General features: G+C 46.8%; 1 protein-coding gene across 5 annotated transcripts in view; it reads left to right on the top strand.

Annotated features, from left to right (window-relative positions):
• The window catches only part of CTBP1 (C-terminal binding protein 1), a 43,852-nt gene extending 25,742 nt beyond the window's left edge, over positions 1-18,110 (top strand). For 4 of the 5 annotated variants that reach the window (XM_048493406.1, XM_048493410.1, XM_048493408.1 and 1 more), the window contains 7 exons: positions 148-292; positions 4,454-4,660; positions 8,088-8,302; positions 10,294-10,424; positions 11,857-11,984; positions 16,303-16,420; positions 17,016-18,110. In XM_048493406.1, coding sequence (XP_048349363.1) covers positions 148-292; positions 4,454-4,660; positions 8,088-8,302; positions 10,294-10,424; positions 11,857-11,984; positions 16,303-16,420; positions 17,016-17,202 — 1,131 coding nt within the window. In that variant the 3' untranslated portion in view covers positions 17,203-18,110. The remainder of the gene's footprint in view (positions 1-147; positions 293-4,453; positions 4,661-8,087; positions 8,303-10,293; positions 10,425-11,856; positions 11,985-16,302; positions 16,421-17,015) is intronic. The other variant, XM_048493407.1, reaches the window with a different exon arrangement.
• Positions 18,111-18,579: the final 469 nt, after the last annotated feature.

The raw sequence follows: 18,579 nt of genomic DNA, 5'->3' as shown, positions 1-18,579 counted from the left end.
TGGCCCAATATCCCAGGCTGCTTGGTCATCTGAATGGGCGAACCGTCATTGGATGAAGAGAGAGGGACGTCTGTTTCTTTGTTCCTGTGTCATCTCACATGCTGTGAAGAGAAGCTAAGTGGACTGTCTTATTTCTTTGTTTCCCAGGTACTCAATGAAGCAGTGGGTGCGCTGATGTATCATACCATCACTTTAACGCGTGAAGATCTGGAAAAGTTTAAAGCACTTCGAATAATTGTTCGAATTGGAAGTGGCTTTGATAACATTGACATCAAATCTGCTGGAGATCTAGGTAGTACATTCGTTTTGTCTCATACCTCCATTTTATCCTCACTTGTTTTACTTGTCGAACTTAAAAAAATGTCTCTAGCATAATTGTCTGAGGTAAAATGGAATGAGTGAAGGGGAGGGAGACCAAGTTCAGATACACCTTTTTAAAAGAGATGTGCCTGCAGGCTCAAACAGGACGGACACCTCTGACAAGGACGCATGTGTGCATAAAGTCCTTGTCATGCTTGTTCATATGTTGTATTCAATGTTGATAGGTGAATTCATTTCTTAACAAGTGGCTTTCCAGGATGGCTCCAATAGTCACTTAAACTAGTCTTGCCAACCTCCAGGTGAGGCCTGGAAAGCTTCCAGAATTACAGCTTATTACCAGACAATCGAGATCAGTTCTCCTGGAGGGTGAACTGTAGAAGAAGAAGAATTTGGATTTATATCCCCCACCCTTTCTCTCCTGTAGGAGACTCAAAGGGGCTTACAACCTCCTTGCCCTTCCCCCCTCACAACAAACACCCTGTGAGGTGGGTGGGACTGAGAGAGCTCTGAAAAGCTGTGACTAGCCTAAGGTCACTCAGCTGGCATGTGTGGGTAATCTGAATTCCCCAGATAAGCCTCCACAGCTCAAGCGGCAGAGCTGGGAATCAAACCCGGTTCCTCCAGATCAGAATGCACCTGCTCCTAACCACTACGCCACTGCTGTACAGTGTTATACCCCACTGAGTTCCCTTCCCAGCCAGGCTCCACTCCCAGATCCACAGAAATTACTCATCCCAGAGTTGGCAACCCAAAATTAAACAGAGCCTTTTAAAACAACAACGAATTCATGAGAAATTGGGGGAGGTAGTTTAGGTTCTAATGATAGCTTTTTGTTGTGGTGTGGAAAAACATGGTTACCCTAACTTTATTTACATACTACAACAATTTTATCATGGCTTCAATAAAATGATGAGAAACAAAAGAGTTCAGGGTTAGGTTTGTGGTAGTATTAATTAGAAAATATAGTCCAAAGTTTTTTATATATAAATTATTTAATTCCCGCAAACATCCTCTCTGTCAGCAATACAGATTATGTACTGTCTCTGACCTGTGTTTTATTGTTGCTGAATCGTGTATTTTTATCTTGTTCTGGCCGTTGACCATAAATAAATAATTTGGATTTGGATTTGAAAATATAGTCATTAAAATACAAAACCTTGAGGGCTGGAAAATGAGCTCCGCTTCTAAATTTTCGGGCTAGCTCCTAGAGCCGAAGAAAATATGTCACATCCTGTCCCTGTAACATTTAAGAATTTCTAGTGATGTGGCTGAACTAGATGAAGACTGTGCAAATTAAAAGTGCCTGTTTCTAGGGATGATTATGGGATTGAGGATAACAGTGGTGGGTAACCATGGGAAGGATGTAGTAACTGGAACATGCCTATATATATAAAAATTCAATTGGATATGTTTTTTTTTAAAAAAAAAAGGGAAATAGAGAGCAGAAATATGGGGAATCATATATTTGGAAGTAAATGCTTGGTAATTTAGAAAATGTGTGTGACACTTCTCCAGAGCCTTATTGGAGATGGCTCACAAAATAAAAACAGTATAACAAAAACATCAGAATCAAATCAAAAGGCCACAAAGGTGACTGTTTGGGGTCTTGTAATTCTCTTGAAATTAAATGATGTAAATGTTCGAGGGGTGGGGGAGGTTCATGTCCCAGCAGCTCATGTGTGGAGAGCCAGCATGGTAGAGTGGTTGGAAGTTTTGGACTAGCATCTAAGAGACCCAGGTTCGAATTCCCACTCTGCTGTGGAAGCTCACTTGGTGACTTGAGGCCAGTCACACTCTCTCAGCCCAGCCTACCTTACAGGATTCTTGTAAGGATAAAATGGAGGAGAGGAGAAATATGTAAGGCCAAGCTTCCAAGACGGGCAGGAAGGCCGATCGCCTGGAGACGGTAAAACACCGCCTCCAGGCCGCCATTCGCGATCAGGCATGCAGCTGCATGCAGCCTCGCCACTCGCCTCGGCCTGTTTGGAGCCGGGCGCTTCCCCAGAACGCTTCCTAGCTCTTGGAGAAACGCCACAGTGAAGCCGCTGCCGCAGCTTAACGGCAGCGGCTTCACCACTCCCCCCAATGCATTCACTCGCACTACTTCCATGCCTTCTGCGTCGGCACGCCAGGCCTGTTTCCGTAAGTTCTCTGCCCTGCCGCCTCGAAAGCAGGCGCAAGAGGTTGGGGCGTAGTTGTCCCCAGGCCTTCGCGACGCCGGAGGCCCAGGGACAAGCCGGGTCAGGCGGGCTACCGGGCGCCTACACAGCCGCTGACCGCTTCGACCGGTCCCCGCGGACGGATCCTTAGGAATCTTCGGTCGGGCGCTGAAGCCACTCCAGCCGCTTTCCTCTGCCATGGAAACGCCCAAGCTAAGTGCTATGGGAGAAAAGCAGTGGACAGAATGAAGCTGAACGCATCCAGTGTTTCAATGCAAGCAGGTAACCAGTGGTGCTTTGTGATTAATAACTTGCCTTGCCCAAATGTGATTTTTGAAGGCCCCTCTTCTGCACAGACCTGGAGTGTGAATTAGTTGCACTTTCAGGGTTTTAGTGCCTGCACATCCACAGATGGCTGGTTGTCCACTTCAGAGAAAAAGTTGGAAAGACTGGGCAGTTTTGTTTCTTTCCTGCCCTTTTTGGCTCCAAGCCACCGAAGGAGAACACTTGAGTTTGCACTTTAGGTTTTAAAAAACTTTTTAAATATTCATGCAAATGTTTCTGATTGTATTCAGTGATGAGCGTGCAATCTGGCAATATTTTCCCTTCTTGAAATTGTTTTTATATTGCATCCTGTTGCTCCTACTGTTATTTTAGCTTCATGAATTAAATGGTTTTTAATTTGTGCACAACATTTATCAAATCTTGGCTGTGGAAGTTCTGCTGGTGTTGTACCAGCCAGGTTGCCTCCCCATCTGCACAGATCCACAGGTCCACTCAGAGATCTGCTCAAAACCAGGCTTCTTCATCTGCAATATTACAAGGCCTTTCCTCTCAAGGCACCATGAAAAGCCTGGGGAACTGTGTTAGTTTGCACAGGGTGTGCAGAAATACCACTCAAGAGCCTGATGTGTTCCACTGCATGTGAAGATGGCTTATTGTGTTGGCCTTCTCAGAAAGTGAAAATGTTGTGGCATAGGAGCAGCAGTGGCGTAGGAGGTTAAGAGCTCATGTATCTAATCTGGAGGAACCGGGTTTGATTCCCTGCTCTGCCGCCTGAGCTGTGGAGGCTTATCTGGGGAATTCAGATTAGCCTGTGCACTCCCACACACGCCAGCTGGGTGACCCTGGGCTAGTCATAGCTTCTCGAGCTCTCAGCCCCACCCACCTCACAGGGCGCTTGTATGCCAGAGGGGGAAGAGCAAGCGGAGATTGTTAGCCCCTCTTTGAGTCTCCCCTGCAGGAGAGAAAGGGGGGATATAAATCCAAACCTCTTCTCTCTCTCTTCTTCTTCTCTCTCTCTTCTTCTTCTTCTTCTTCTTCTTCTTCTTCTTCTTCTTCTTCTTCTTCTTCTTCTTCTTCTTCTTCTTCTTCTTCTTCTTGTGGGACAAAACAATTATGCCGAGAGTAGACACACTTTTTGTTGTTTGTGGATATCTGCCTTCAATTTGAATCCATTGCTCATCTTAATAACTTATATGCTGATTTGCTTAAACTCAGTTTTATTAATGCCCGCTTTAAAAATGTTTGAGAGGCTTTTAAAGCCTGTTTTATTCACTAGGGCTTTTAAAGGGGCGCGAGTGGCAGACATTTACTTGGGGTCGGGGCTTACTGGGGCTTTATTGCGTTTTGTATGTTTCTGCATTTGGAAATGTAAGCCACAGTGAGTCACAAGGGAAAGGCAGGATGTAAATAATTGATTGAATCAATGCTGTAAAGTAAAATGCTGAAATTGGGCTGCCTGCAAATAAATGAACAGGCCAGTGTAGAGCTATATTTGTTAAGAAGAACAGAGAAAACTGGCAAAAGGTTAACCAAATGGATTCCCTGGATGGCTTCCCCCTGCATGGCTGTGTCCTGTGCATGTTGTGGTAGGTTGAAACTATGCCTGAACGTAGTTAGCTTTCCTATAAGCTCCTCCCCAGGGGTCTGAAGGAGTTTTTGATGAAACGCTGTGTGTTTTCTTACAAAAGGGATTGCAGTCTGTAATGTCCCAGCGGCGTCCGTCGAAGAGACAGCAGATTCTACGCTGTGCCACATCCTGAACCTCTACAGACGGACGACTTGGCTTCATCAGGCCTTGCGCGAAGGCACGAGGGTGCAGAGCGTGGAGCAGATCCGGGAAGTTGCCTCTGGGGCTGCAAGAATTAGAGGGGAGACGCTAGGCATTATCGGGTTAGGTACGCTCAACCGGAAGAAACGTCTGGCTTTGTTTCCTTTACAGAATAACGGTCTTTAAATGTGGCTTTGTTGTTTGTTCTTTTGCACAGCAAGTTAATTTACTTTCTGCGTGTTCACAGAGGATTCATCTAGCCCTGTGTCATGAGTAGACTTCATGCTCTCCCCTCCCAACTTTATGCCAGTTGAAATTAATTAGAGCTCCTCCAAACACGATCAGTATTTCTGCTTTCTTTTCATTTGGATGGGCAGATTTTATTTTCTTAATCATTCATGTGCCTTCCAGTGTATCTTTTTTTTAAAATCATGGTTTCCCTGTAATAGTCACTGTTTCACAGTTAGGGTTCCATGTGTCGTTGTGGCTGCTGCTTATGCAAATCAGTATGTAAATAATTTCCAAGTGCTGCTGTTCACATCCAAGACTGTTCTTGGCCACGTTCTGTTCTTCAGGTGACCTCTGGTCCTGCCAGGGATGGTGCTGCAGCCTGCGGGGTTGTGGCTTGTTCAGAGTCCCAGTCAGAATTCCTACTGAGCAGTCTGAGAGGAGTGGGTTGCAGTAAAAATGTTTGTGTTTGCTGGATGCTATAGCTAGTGTTTTATCTGTGAATCTTCCCTGAATGTCTGTGTGAAAGGTAGTAGATAATTTAAGATTGTTCTAAAGAGAGTGTTAAATTTGCCTGATGCCTGATTGGGTGGCCTCCGTCTAGAACAGGGGTCTGCAACCCCCGGCTCCGGAGCCGCATGCGGCTCTTTCAGCCTTATACTGTGGCTCCGTGTGGCCTGGAGGTCGGAGGGTAGCATGGGCATGTCCCTCCAGAGCAGCCACCATCCCTCCTCTGCCATCCCCGCAGCCACCATCCCCACTCTGCCCCATGGAGCAGGCAGCTGTCTGCTCCGTCGGGCAGAGGAGGTTTCCCTGCCCGGCGCCTCTGCCTCCCAGCGCTGGAAGGAAAGGTGTGTGGAGGGGCCAAACCAACCACCTCTCTGGCTCGGTAGATCTTCGGGGCCATGGAAAATTGGTCCCAGTGGCTCTTTGGGTGGTAAAGGTTGCCGACCCCTGGTCTATTTATTTATTTATTTATTTATTCGTTCCACTTTTATACCGCCCTCCCCCAAGGGGCTCAAGAACTAGTCAGATGGAGATGGGTGTGGACAGAGAGCCATCTCCCTGCCACCTATAGCAGATCACCTTCTACGCAGCACTGGCATTCAGGAAATTGCTGGTTGTTCCCACTCCAGCTTCCACTTCCAGTAGGAACTGCTTATATTTCCACAGCTCCTGTGCCCCCTCTCCCCAGTAGCTACTCTATCAAGATATCTTTCTAATTGTGTCTTCGTCTTAGCGGCTAGCTAGGATGTGAGAACATCTGTAGGACGAAGGGCCGGTACTCAAGAGGTCCAGAACACAGATGCCAGTGCTGGCTGCCAATTAAGGTCACAGCTGGCCGTTCGAAGTTTCTTTCCACCACTCCTGAAGAGTACAAGTATTTGGGGGAAGGTCCTTCCAGTCTGCAGTCATGATTATCCTCCATATTCCTCATCAGGAGATCTTTTGACTAGAAGAGGCCCTGTCTGACCTGACCTCATCCTTCAAGAAAACTCTGATTTATCACTCTGATTTATCACTTTGGAATAGGGAAAGTCCTCCTGATCACCATATGGCTTCGCCCTCTTCCTCCAGTGTTTTTTTTTTTTGAGACCCTCACTAAAAATGGTTGAGCAAAGCTTCCCCATCCCGTAGTGGTCCACCAGGAGTTAGCGCCCCCCCCCTCCCCCCCCCCCAGAAAACTCAAGGCCTGGATTCTAGAAAAACTGTTTTCTTGACAGACAGCCCTCTTCTTCAGAGGACAGCCCAGAGGAAGGCGCTGCCAATCCAAGAGCTGAACGCTTTGGATAGAGACAGTTCATGCCTTCTATTATGCTGTTGTTGTTCACCACCCTGAGCCCTTTGGGGGAGGGCGATATACAAATCGAATAATACAATACGATACAGTTACAGTTACAGAGCGATTTCATTGGATTCTGAAGTGAAGACTTACCACCCATATAGTGCAGTTCCATATAAAACAAAAAGCCCATGGAAGGACAGTGGCAGCAGGCAAGGTGATGTACCTATTAAGTAGACCCCCCCCCCCAAAAAAAAAACCCATACTAGAAATGAATTGTAAGAGGAGCTCTTTTTTAAAGCAAATATTATTCTGGTGTTCAATATTATCATGTTTGCAATGCTCACCAACTCTTCTTTTGTTTATAACCATAAAGTGGTTGTCTGATTCTTTTTTTGAACTGGTCAGATTGTGCCCCTTATTCCCATTTCGTCAGGTATTGTTCTGTGAGGACTTAGTGGGATTTTTCTTTCTGCTGGAAGTCCCAGTCCAGTCTGGCAACAGTCTCCTACTGCTGATACTTAACTGGCAGAGTCAAGAGCTGTTGATCGGCCCAGCCGTGGGTTTGCAGCCACGTCTGGCTCTGAATTCCACGATAGGTGCTCTGTGAATGTTAAACTCTTGAAAGGCTTGCTGGCTTAGGAAAGTAGCTGTATCCCTCTAGTGAGAAGGATGATGGGGGGCGGGGAGGGGAGATTTTATTCCTGTGAATAGTAGCGGGCAAGAGCCTATTTCATAAGACGTGCAGAAGAAGTTGACAGGCTCTGAGCCTTTGTCCGGCTCCCAGGTTTTCCAGTTGGCCCTCCAAATACGGTTTTCTCCCCTGCACATGATTAGGATTCAGCTGATGCCATTCTGCGCAGGGACCTAACAGCCGGGTCCCACTCCCAAAGTGACATCTCTTCAGATGTCATGGAGAATGAGTGCAGAGAAGGGCAACGGGGATGATTGAGGGACTGGAGCACCTTCCTTAATGAGGAAAAGCTGCAACGTTTGGGACTCTTTAGTTTGGAGAGGAGATGTCTGAGGGGGAATATGATTGAAGTCTATAAAATTATGCATGGGGTAGAAAATGTCGGCAGAAAATTTTCTTTCTCACAATACTAGAACCAGGGGACATACATTGAAAATGCTGGGGGGAAGAATTAGGACTAATGAAAGGAAACACTTCTTCACGCAACGTGTGATTGGTGTTTGGAATATGCTGCCACAGGAGGTGGTGATGGCCACTAACCTGGATCGCTTTAAAAGGGGCTTGGACAGATTTATGGAGGAGAAGTCAATCTATGGCTACCAATCTTGATCCTCCTTGATCTCAGATTGCAAATGCCTTAGCTCACCAGGTGCTCAGGAGCAACAGCAGCAGAAGGCCATTGTTTTCACATCCTGTCTGTGAGCTCCCAAAGGCACCTGGTGGGCCACTGCGAGTAGCAGAATGCTGGACTAGATGGACTCTGGTCTGATCCAGCAGGCTCGTTCTTATGAGATTCTGTGTGCTCGGTGGCTGACTTTTTGTATGTTTGTTCCAATGTGGTTTTTCCAGGACGAGTTGGGCAAGCCGTTGCACTGCGGGCCAAAGCCTTTGGCTTCAGTGTCCTTTTCTATGATCCGTACCTCTCGGATGGCATTGAGCGTGCCCTTGGGCTCCAGCGGGTGAGCACCCTGCAGGACCTGTTGTTCCACAGCGATTGTGTGACCCTCCACTGCAGCCTAAATGAACACAACCATCATCTTATTAACGACTTCACCATTAAGCAGGTACGGCTGCCCGCTGGAGTGGGCCACAATGACAGCGGGAACCATGATTCTGAAGGGCTTCCCGGGCATAATCTTGGTGGTCCATACAATAATAAGCCTGCACGGTGGAGCAGCAGCATTCCTGTTTTGCTCAGTGCTTCTGATAGATAAAAAGTTCAGTTAGATTCAGTTCCAGTGTATATCTTTGGATAGACCCACAGGTTTGTTGACTGAAGAATGTTATTTCCTGCCACTGAAATGTATAACACTGCTCTTCATTTACCTGTATGTATATCAACTATATGCTAACAGGATTTCTTCCACGCCATAATAAATAGTAGAATGTTTGTGTGGTCTGTGCCTGACTGGAGCCCCCTGGTGTTCAGTTAGAGTACTCACGAGCTATTTTTAGTTGATTAATTTGTTGGACCACTTGGTTTGAGCTTTTGTGACATTTTATAAATTGTCCCCCAAAACGTACGATTCCCCACCCCTGCAGACTATAATGGGTTGCCCTGCTAGGCCTGCAAACTTACAGATGCACAGCAGTTGTTAAGATGAATGCCTTGAGCATTAAGTTAACATCATTTAAAGGATGAGTACATCCTAAATGTCCCCTCAGAAGGTATGTTTATCTTCTGGCCAGAATCAGAGGGGAATGGGTGCAAGTAACAATAAAAAAGCAAGCAATAAGTGATCACCCCTGCCATTAGAAGCGACACAACCTTAGGAAGCATTTAGTTTGAGAAAGTTACAGCTTTGTCTTTGTAATTAATGTGTTCCTTTTGTTCTAGTAGTTGCCCTAAAATCCTTTGAGTGTCTCCCCTGTTTTATCCTGGTAGGCTTTCTGTGACAAAGCACAAAGTGGGGGGAGAAGATGCTTGCATCCCACCCCAGAACAGAGGCACAGGTGCTGTTTTGTGGCAGCCTTTGTTTGCTCTGTACATCGTGCCCACCTTCCCTCCCCCTTTTGTGGAATTCCTAGAATCATAGAATCCTAGAGTTGGAAGAGACCCCCAAGGGCCATCAAGTCCAACCCCCTGCAATGCAGGAACATACAATCAAAGAACTCCTGTCAGATGGCCATCCAGCCTCTCTTTAAAAACCTCCAAAGAAGGAGACTCCACAGAGGTAGTGCATTCCACTGTTGAACAGCCATCACTGTCCTGATGTTTAGGTGGAATCTCTTTTCCTTCACCTTGGACCTATCAGCTGAGTTTAAAGCGGAGCTACTCTGGCAAGATGAGAATGTTTCATCTTCTTGCACTCACCAAATTGACACATCGCATGGGCTCTGGTCAATTCCCCACTCACGATTAGATGCCTGCTTGTCACAGAAAATATCTAGGTTTCCAGCAGAACTCCCCAATCCAATCCAATCCAATCCAAAAACCTTTATTGGGCATAAACCAGAAGTACCATACATTCCAAGTACAAAAACAGGATCATTGTTATATATCATGTAGAACATGCATTAAAAATGTAGCAACTGCTTCAGAAATTTCTACATTAGGGCTGTTCAATAGCTTAGACATTTCTCTCTCTCTCTCTCTCTCTCTCTCTCTCTCTCTCTCTCTCTCTCTCTCTCTCTCATATACTTTACCCAACATGCTTATTTCCCCTTGAGTTTGCACATGCAGGCACTCTGACTCCATGTTTCCCCACTGTGAAGATTCGGGGTGGGGGGTATCCACACAGGAACGGGGGCCACACTCCTGGCTGGCTACGAGGTCTCTGCTGCAGGTCCCTGAAGCTTTTCCTTGGCGAGGATCCTGCAGTTTCTGTAAATGCCCCAAGTCTTATATTTCCATAGATTAAGAGTGGAAATTTACGATTGTGTGAAGTGCTGATGGTGAGAAATCCTGCCTTCCTAAGACCCTTTTTGCCTCATTCTTTTCCAGTATGTGAGAAGGTCAGCTGTGCACCTCCTTGGTCTCTGCTGGGCATGATCACTCCGATCAGCATTACATGGCTTGCTTTTAATGTTGAGACATCCTTTTACCTCCCTGCAGATGCGGCAAGGAGCTTTCCTGGTGAACACTGCTCGAGGGGGGCTGGTAGATGAAAAAGCACTTGCACAGGCCCTGAAGGAGGGGCGGATACGAGGGGCAGCGTTGGATGTTCATGAGTCAGAACCTTTCAGGTACTTGGACTTCCTGTTCTAAACGGAATTTAGTGCTCAGGCTACGAAACGAGGAGGAAATGATCTTGACCCAAAAGGGGTCTCTGGCCTTCCCAGGACTACTCACCCATGGCCCTTCCGGCTAGACACAGGTGCCTTTGAACTGCTTAGGACTTGCCAGAACAGTCAGGGGAGCCCCCTGTTCCCCTTGTTGCAGAGGCAGTCCACCCCCCTCTTCCTGTGAAGGGAAATAGGCTGTCTTTTGTGGGGGGGGGGGAGGGATCCACCCCAGGCTGTTTGCCCAGCATGACCACCCCACAGCACACTTCGCTGCGAGACAGCAGCAGCAACAGATGGTAAAGGGGGGAGAAGGTGGCAGTGGCTCGGCTTGGCATTCAGAAAGCCCCAGGTTCAGTCCCCAGCACTCCCAGTTAAGGAGGGCCAGGCAGGAGGTGATGTGGAAGACCTTTATCTGGAGAGCCACCACCAGTCCGAGTAGTCAGAGCTGCCCTCAATGGACCATCAGTCCAATTCAGTAGAAGGGGTCAATGCTATCAGTCACAGACCAGGAAAGGGATTTGGGCGTCTTGGTTGATCGTTCCATGGCAATGTCAACTCAATGCATGGCAGCTGTAAAAAAGGCAAACTCTATGCTGGGGATCATTAGGAAAGGAATTGATAATAAAACTGCGAAGATTGTCATGCCCTTATATAAAGCAGTGGTGCGACCACACTGTGTTCAGTTCTGGTCGTCACATCTCAAAAAGGATATTGAAGAGATAGAAAAAGTGCAGAGAAGGGCAACGAGGATGATTGAAGGACTGGAGCACCTTCTTTTTGAGGAGAGGCTGCAGCGTTTGGGACTCTTTAATTTGGAGAGAAGATGTCTGAGGGGGGATATGATTGAAGTCTATAAAATTAGGCATGGGGTAGAAAATGTTAACAGAGAGAAACCAGGGGGCATACATTGAAAATGCTGGGGGGAAGAATTTGGACTAATAAAAGGAAACATTTCTTCACGCAACGTGTGATTGATGTTTGGAATATGCTGCCACAGGAGGTGGTGATGGCCACTAACCTGGATTGCTTTAAAAGGGGGCTTGGACAGATTTATGAAGCAAAAGTCGATGTCTGACTACCAATCTTGATCCTCCTTGATCTGAGATTGCAAATGCCTTAGCAGACCAGGTGCTCGGGAGCAGCAGCAGCAGCAGCAGCAGCAGAAGGCCATTGCTTTCACATCCTGCCTGTGAGCTCCCAAAGGCACCTGGTGGGCCACTGCGAGTAGCAGAGTGCTGGACTAGATGGACTCTGGTCTGATCCAGCAGGCTCATTCTTATGAGATTCTGTCTGCTCGGTGGCTGACTTTTTGTATGTTGTCTGTTGTCTTTTCTCCTTGTGCTTGTGATGCCCGAGGGAAACCCTAGTCTTTCTCTTCTGTTTCCCTGCTCAGTTTTAGCCAGGGTCCTCTGAAGGATGCGCCAAATTTGATCTGTACTCCACACGCTGCCTGGTACAGCGAACAAGCCTCGATAGAGATGCGGGAAGAAGCAGCGCGGGAAATCCGGAGAGCCATCACAGGTGCTGCCAGTTGGCTTGCTTGCTTGCTTCGCTTATAGCACCCTGCCTTTCTCCCCCAGGGGGGCCCATTCTCCTCTCCTCAGCTGTGAGGTAGGTGAGTCTGATAGGGTGTGGCTGGCCCAAGATCATCCAGCAAGCTTCCATGGAAGAGTGGAGATTTGAACCTGGATCTGCCAGATCTCACTACACCACGGTGGCTGTCTTGTGTAACTGTTTTTTTTTTTTGCCAAGGCTGACTGAACGAGCAAGCCTATTATGGACCCAACACTTTTGGAGCAGAAAGCGCGAGGGCGGAGCTGAGTGCTGCTGATTCTAAGCCTGCTCCCGAGAGGCATCTGGGTCGTTCTCGGCCAGGTCTGCTTCCTGTGAGGGTCTCAGCTCAGCAGGCCCTTTTGTCCCAGACTTGTGGAAGAGTCTCCTGAAGAGGTTGGGAGTGGGAGGGGTTCGCATTCCCTGCCTCTCGCAGGTCAGAAGACGTGAATCAGGCAGGGAGCAGTCATGAACTGGCAGCCCCCTTACTGGTCACTGTGAGAGGATACAAGCTGAGCAGAGGCTCCTTCCTTCATGGGGTACCGGGGGGAGGGGGACCCTTTCCTCAGTCATTTTCTGTCTCAGATAGGCTGACGAAACCGATATCTGCAGATACGATCTTGGCAATAAAACAGTAAGTTAGATCACTAAAGTCCCGCTTTCAACAGAGACAGTTAGTTGTCCCATGGAAAACACAGGTTGTGGGACTGAGTTCTTGTGCTATGGCAGGACCCCTCCCTGGAGGTCTCCAGGAGGTTATGCAGGGTCCAATCGTTTGCCGGGGCTTTTTAGGCCATTTGAATGGCAGCCTCTCGGAAGGGGGGGGGCGGGGGAGGGATTTGGGCCTTGCTATTGCATTTTAGGTGGGGATTTAAAAACGATTATTTCAAGCTGCCTTGAGGGATGTAAATGTTGTAATGAATAAGCTCAACATGTTGCCCAATTCAGAGTGACGCACAGTGCCATTTTAACAGGACTTGTTCAGTATCTCAGCCAGAAGAAAGTGCTTGAGGGTGTCCTTGTGATTCACAGGATGCCGACACAAGCAGCAAGTGTAGAGATTGTTCACGTTATTGATGAGTGAAGTGACTGGGGCTGGAAAACGTTGCTGGTCTTTGTGGTGTTGTTGGTGCCGCAGTGACAGGGTGGGCCTGCTGCCACCTTTTCTTTCCTGGCTTACTTTATCATGGCTATAGATCAGCCAGCAATAACATAATCAACAGTCAGGAACAGATTAACAGGTACAGTTTTCAGTAGACAAATTCTGTGGCCCTTCCAGAAAGTTCACGCTGGCCTCGGCGCTCAGGCTCTCTGTGGCCTGGAAAGGCAGCTACCTGGACGGTTTAAATTGGATAAAGGGGTAAGGCGAGGGGTGGGGGTGCCTTCTTGCCTCCATTAGTTTAGGTATTAATAATTAGTCCTCAAACTTCTTGGAGATTATTCATCCACCTGAATTGACCCAGTCTAGTGTCTAGTTCTTCTTTGGGCTGATCATGCAGTCCTTCCTTTGATTGGCCCTTGGATGGTCTTTCACTGGAGCAAGGGAATTTTATTTGCATTGGGAATTTTATTTGCATTGAATTTGTGCTGGAGCATTTATCATAAATTGGCACTTAATAAGGATAAACTGGTTGCAGGACCAGTTGTTAAGTTTTTCAATTCTAAAGGTGGAAGATATCAGCCAGGTTCAAATCTGGCCTTTAGTTTAGAAGTTATTCTCCTCCTTTTATTTGGTATGTATGTATGTATGTATGTATGTATGTATGTATGTATGTATGTATGTATGTATGTATGTATGTATGTATGTATGTATGTATGTATTAATTATTAAACGTATATACCGCCCTCCCCTGGAGGGCTCAGGGCGGTTCACAACAAGTAAATAAATAGCAAACACCATACAATAAGCAATTATGTACATTAAAACACAGCGTTCAATCATAAACCATTTCAAAAACAACAACCACAGATGGCATCCAACAATTAAAACTCCTCTAAGAGGGAACCAGCAGGGCCCCAGTTGTTAGAAAAAAAGGGGGGTATTTCTATTTGAATAAGCTTTGAGGCTGAAGATTTAGACCCCACCCTCTTCTTAAATTCTTTCAGAGGCTTGTGAATGCTCCATACTGTGTATTGGGTATTGCTCTTCATGTGGAATCGTTGGAAGACAAGGCTTGGCTTTCTGTGCTTAATTTAAGGCTTAATTAGTCTTTTAACCCAAAGGGCTATCAGCTTGTCCTGGGACTGGAACTTTTTAAGTCTTCTTGGGTGACATTCCTTGATGAAAGGTTGGTTCTCCTGGGTATAAAACCTGGTTTGATGCAAAGGAATGGGAAACATGAGATTTATGCTCTGGTTAAGAAACGTATCATGAACCTTGCCTATCAGAGCACGTCGTGTTTATTCCTTTCACTATTTTGGTATTTCCCCTCCCAAAAACTCCTTCAGTCATATGTACTGTGTAATTTGACTGTTCCTATGCAAGGGCCTTCCTTCTCTGTCTGATCAGGTCAAGCGCTGATCTTGCTCAGGTTCAGTCCAGGGAGTGATAAGCCCCACCCGCAATACAATACTGTCAACCACATCTTTGCATTACAAGTTCCACTTACTGATTGGTTCCCCACCCTGAGACATGGACAATATATACCCCACTAAACTTTCCCCTCTCTCTGGACATGGTGTGTAACAGACTTCCCTCTGTGATACACCTCTGAAGATGCCAGCCACAGATGCAGGCGAAACGTTAGGAACAAGATCTACGGCCACATGGCCCGGGAAACCCACCAGAACCAGCTGAATCCGGCCATGAAAGCCTTCGACAAGACATTGGTTGGATCTGGTTGGAAAATTGGGTAGAATTGGGTGGATGTTGCTTGGCTTGACGACACGTGGTCACTGCTAGTCCCAACTGGGTAGGGGTGAAAACTATGTGGGTAGGAGGATCCCACCCCCACTGTGTTGCAAGCAGGAGAGGGCATCCGCTAAGTAGTTGCACTTGGCCAGGAAAAAATGCAAAGGAAAATTGAATTTTGAGAAGAAACCAGTCCATCGAAGTTGCTTTGCATTTAGTTTACTTGGCATTTTTAGGGCTGCTCAATTCTAATGGTCCATCCAGACTTCGAATGGGTTCTTCACCGCCTCTAGGCAGTGCCTCCAGGTGGCTAGTGCCTTTTTTATAGCCCCCATTTCCTTGTCTCCCACTGTCCAATTTATTTCCGCACCTACACATTTTTTGGGAGGCAGGTGCAGGCATGGAGTTTTCCATCCTCCCCCCACTTGCAGGAGGGTGGCCCCCATTGCCACATCTGAGGCTTGTCAGGGTCCCCGTGGTGCAGGGCTGGCTCAGATATGAATGCTTGTTTTAGTCGTCTGAACACGACTGGGCAGCCCCTATCCCACCTCAATTTTGCCCCTGGCTTCCCCCCATCTGGCCCCTCCCCTTTGGTGCGTAGGAGATTGGTGAGGGAGGAAGGGCGATTTGTGTGAACCCCTCAATGAAGTCCCTGTAAAAGTTGGCAAAATCCCAGGAAGGATTGTAGTTGCTTTTGTGTTTTGGGGGCTTCCCAAGCCAATATGTCCCGGACTTAATCAGAGAACAAGTGTAGCACGCCATTTGTGTCGGACAAAGATGATTAGATCAAAGGAAAGCAGCAAGCATGCCTGCCTTTGAAGATTTGGTGGCTTTGTCACTCCTCAAACAGCGTTTGCTGCTCAATGGACCATCTGGCCAAGCAAAATGAAGAGCTGGACTTCTCTTGCCCTTTACCACTAGTTCCCCCCGCCCCTGATCAATGCCCTTGGGATTCCTCCCACCCAGATACACAGTTCACCCTTTCTAGTTGCCTTTGATAGAAGATTGTCCTACCTGAAGAGAGCCCCCCAAACGTAACATGGATGCGCTCACAGCTTCTGCCCGTTATTTCTTTCCCTGTCCTTCCCCCTCCCCAGGAAAAGCGTTTTGGAAAAGAGGCCTCGAGGCATCCACAACCTTTTTGCCACGAAGAACCTTTCTGAGCTGCAAACAAATTATGTCCACCTGATTCTAGCTGTACTTGGTCAGGAGCATTTGCATGTTCAGAATCTGGTTCTGCCCCTGGCCAGGACCAGTTTGGAGCAGTACTGACAGTACAGATGGTAAAGTACAACTCTGTAGTGGGAGGAAAAGAAGTGAATCCTTTCCCAGGAGCCCATCATGCATTTCAGCAGGACACATGGAACTCCCCCTCCTTGTGTGATGATAGGGGCTTCTCTGGCATTAGTTGCTTGATCATATCATTTTGTCCACTAGGTCGTATTCCAGACAGCCTGAAAAACTGTGTCAACAAAGAACACTTGACTGCAGCTACACACTGGGCCAGCATGGATCCAGGAGTTGTTCACCCAGAGCTCAATGGGGCTGCGTACAGGTAGGGCAGCTGCAGCTGCAGCATCCCTCGCTCCCGTCCCATTCATCAAGTAGTCTCTGAAAATGTTTTGGTCCAGTCATTTTCCTTGCTGCTAAAGATCCACTGACACGCTTGCAAAGAGTCAGGGTATCCTGCATGGAGTTTTGCTGCTCCCAGAGACGAGGATTATCCACTGACACGGTGTTCCCCTCCCCTCTCCTGAGTTCTGTGGTATGTTCCGAGGCCTCTGGCACTGGAGGGGTTGTTGCCCTTGTGTGAAGAAACATTTGCTGAAGGAGCAGGCAGCCTTGAATTGCTGCCTTTTGAGAAAAGGCCAAGGGGAAGAAAGAGCAGCTGCCCCTCCTTCACCCAGCAGAGAAGGGGCTTCTCTCCTTTCTCTTTTTGTAAAAGGTGGTGGCAGCAGTGAGTTGGTGCTTGCATTTTTTGGCAGAGGGTGGCGGCAGCAGGGAGGGACTCTTTCTCCCCCATAAGGCAGAGGGAGTGGAACTGGCAGCAGGCAGGCAAGAGACTCTCTGGGCAAGACGTTGTTCAGGATAGCAACTTCAGCTGTATCTAAGATAGGTATAATGCCTGCCCCCCCCCCTCCATCTCTCAGTAGGTATCCTCCTGGAGTGGTAAGTGTGGCTGCACCTGGCATCCCCACAGCAGTCGAAGGAATTGTCCCCAACGCTATGTCTTTGTCGCACGGGCTGCCGGCCGTGGCTCATCCTCCCCACGCCCCTTCCCCAGGCCAAACAGTCAAGCCGGAAGCCGATAGAGACCACGCAAACGACCAATTGTAGCCTAAGAGGACATCATTCCCGACGTTGGTGGCTGCAGCTTTGGAAAGTGTGTGGAAAACCGGATGGACTTTTAAGAGATGCAAAACCGTGAACATACTGAAGGAGGCCGTATATGTTTTACAGACTGGTCCAATATGCAGTATAACAAAAAGTGGTGGGAGAAAGAAAGGAAGAAGATTTGAAAACGTTATTCCTCCACACAAAACGTAGTCTGTCCCTGTCCAGTGCCCCAACTCACTGTTTCTGTGTCCTGTGAGTTCTTCGTTAAGCAAGAGAAGTTAGTAGTTAATTATATCATGAATGTACTTGTCTGTGTACAGTTTTTAGAACATTAACAAGGGTTTGTTTGCTTAGTTGTCAACAAGGAAAACATCATAATGGAGGCATTTGGCAAACCAATTGGAGATCCTTTGTTTTTATGTGTTAAATACATGCCCAAAAGTGAGGCAGTTGGTGAACTTCTCAGGACAACAGTTTGTTTTCCCATTTTTCTTTCTACACCATTCAGTGCATTGATTTTTCTACCTTCTTGTCTTATTTTTTAGAATAATTTAATAAAATAAAAATGATTTTTCCTGATTTTGGCACAATTTCCCCTTATTTCAGAATGAAGACATTTCAAAGAGATTTTGAGGTGCAAGTAAAGGTTTTGTAGAAATAAGCATCACACTTTTTTTGTCACCAGTCAAAGTATATATTATTGGTGGGATGCAGAGAGAATGAGCGAGAGAGAGAGAATGAGAGAAAGAGTCTGAGGCACTAGACTACTGAAGAGTAGTAGCATTTCATTGCCTACATGGATTCCTTCCTGGTAATGTGGTAGGCTAGCAATATTTTGGGTTAAAATCATGTTTGTGACTGTATCCATTTGTATGAATTATTTTAAAGAAATAAAAATTACGAACAAAGTATTGTGTGTGCAGCATTTTAGTTTTCAAGATTCAGAAGTATTTCACTCTGCTCACCATTGTTTGTGAAGGTCTGTTGGAAGAAAAAGGAAATCACTTGCCTCCAATTCATTGCTTTAAAGACTGGGAAAGTGGGCAGAAATGTTCAGTTTCATTCTTGTTTTTATCTGTTGTTGTGTATCCTAAACAGTGTTGGCAACAGCCTAAAGGCAACTTGCTTTTGTTTCAGCAGGGATATCAAACAGCTACAAAGGCTTGACTTTCCTCTGTCTGCCAGCATGATTCCAAGGAGAGTCCAAACTTACGCAACAACAGTTTAAAAAATTCTATTGCCAATCTAGTTTGCATGTTTAGTATGAATTTATTAATCGAAGTTAAAGATCACTCCTGCGCTTGTTGATCTTCTGCTGTATCCCAATTAAATGTGTGTAGAATTGCAGCATTAGAATACATCTTTCTGGAAAAAAAT

The sequence above is a fragment of the Sphaerodactylus townsendi genome, linkage group LG04 (assembly GCF_021028975.2).
Source record: "Sphaerodactylus townsendi isolate TG3544 linkage group LG04, MPM_Stown_v2.3, whole genome shotgun sequence".
NCBI lineage: Eukaryota > Metazoa > Chordata > Lepidosauria > Squamata > Sphaerodactylidae > Sphaerodactylus > Sphaerodactylus townsendi.
Note: the sequence above shows the minus strand (reverse complement) of the source record. Positions and strands in the feature narration are given on the sequence as shown.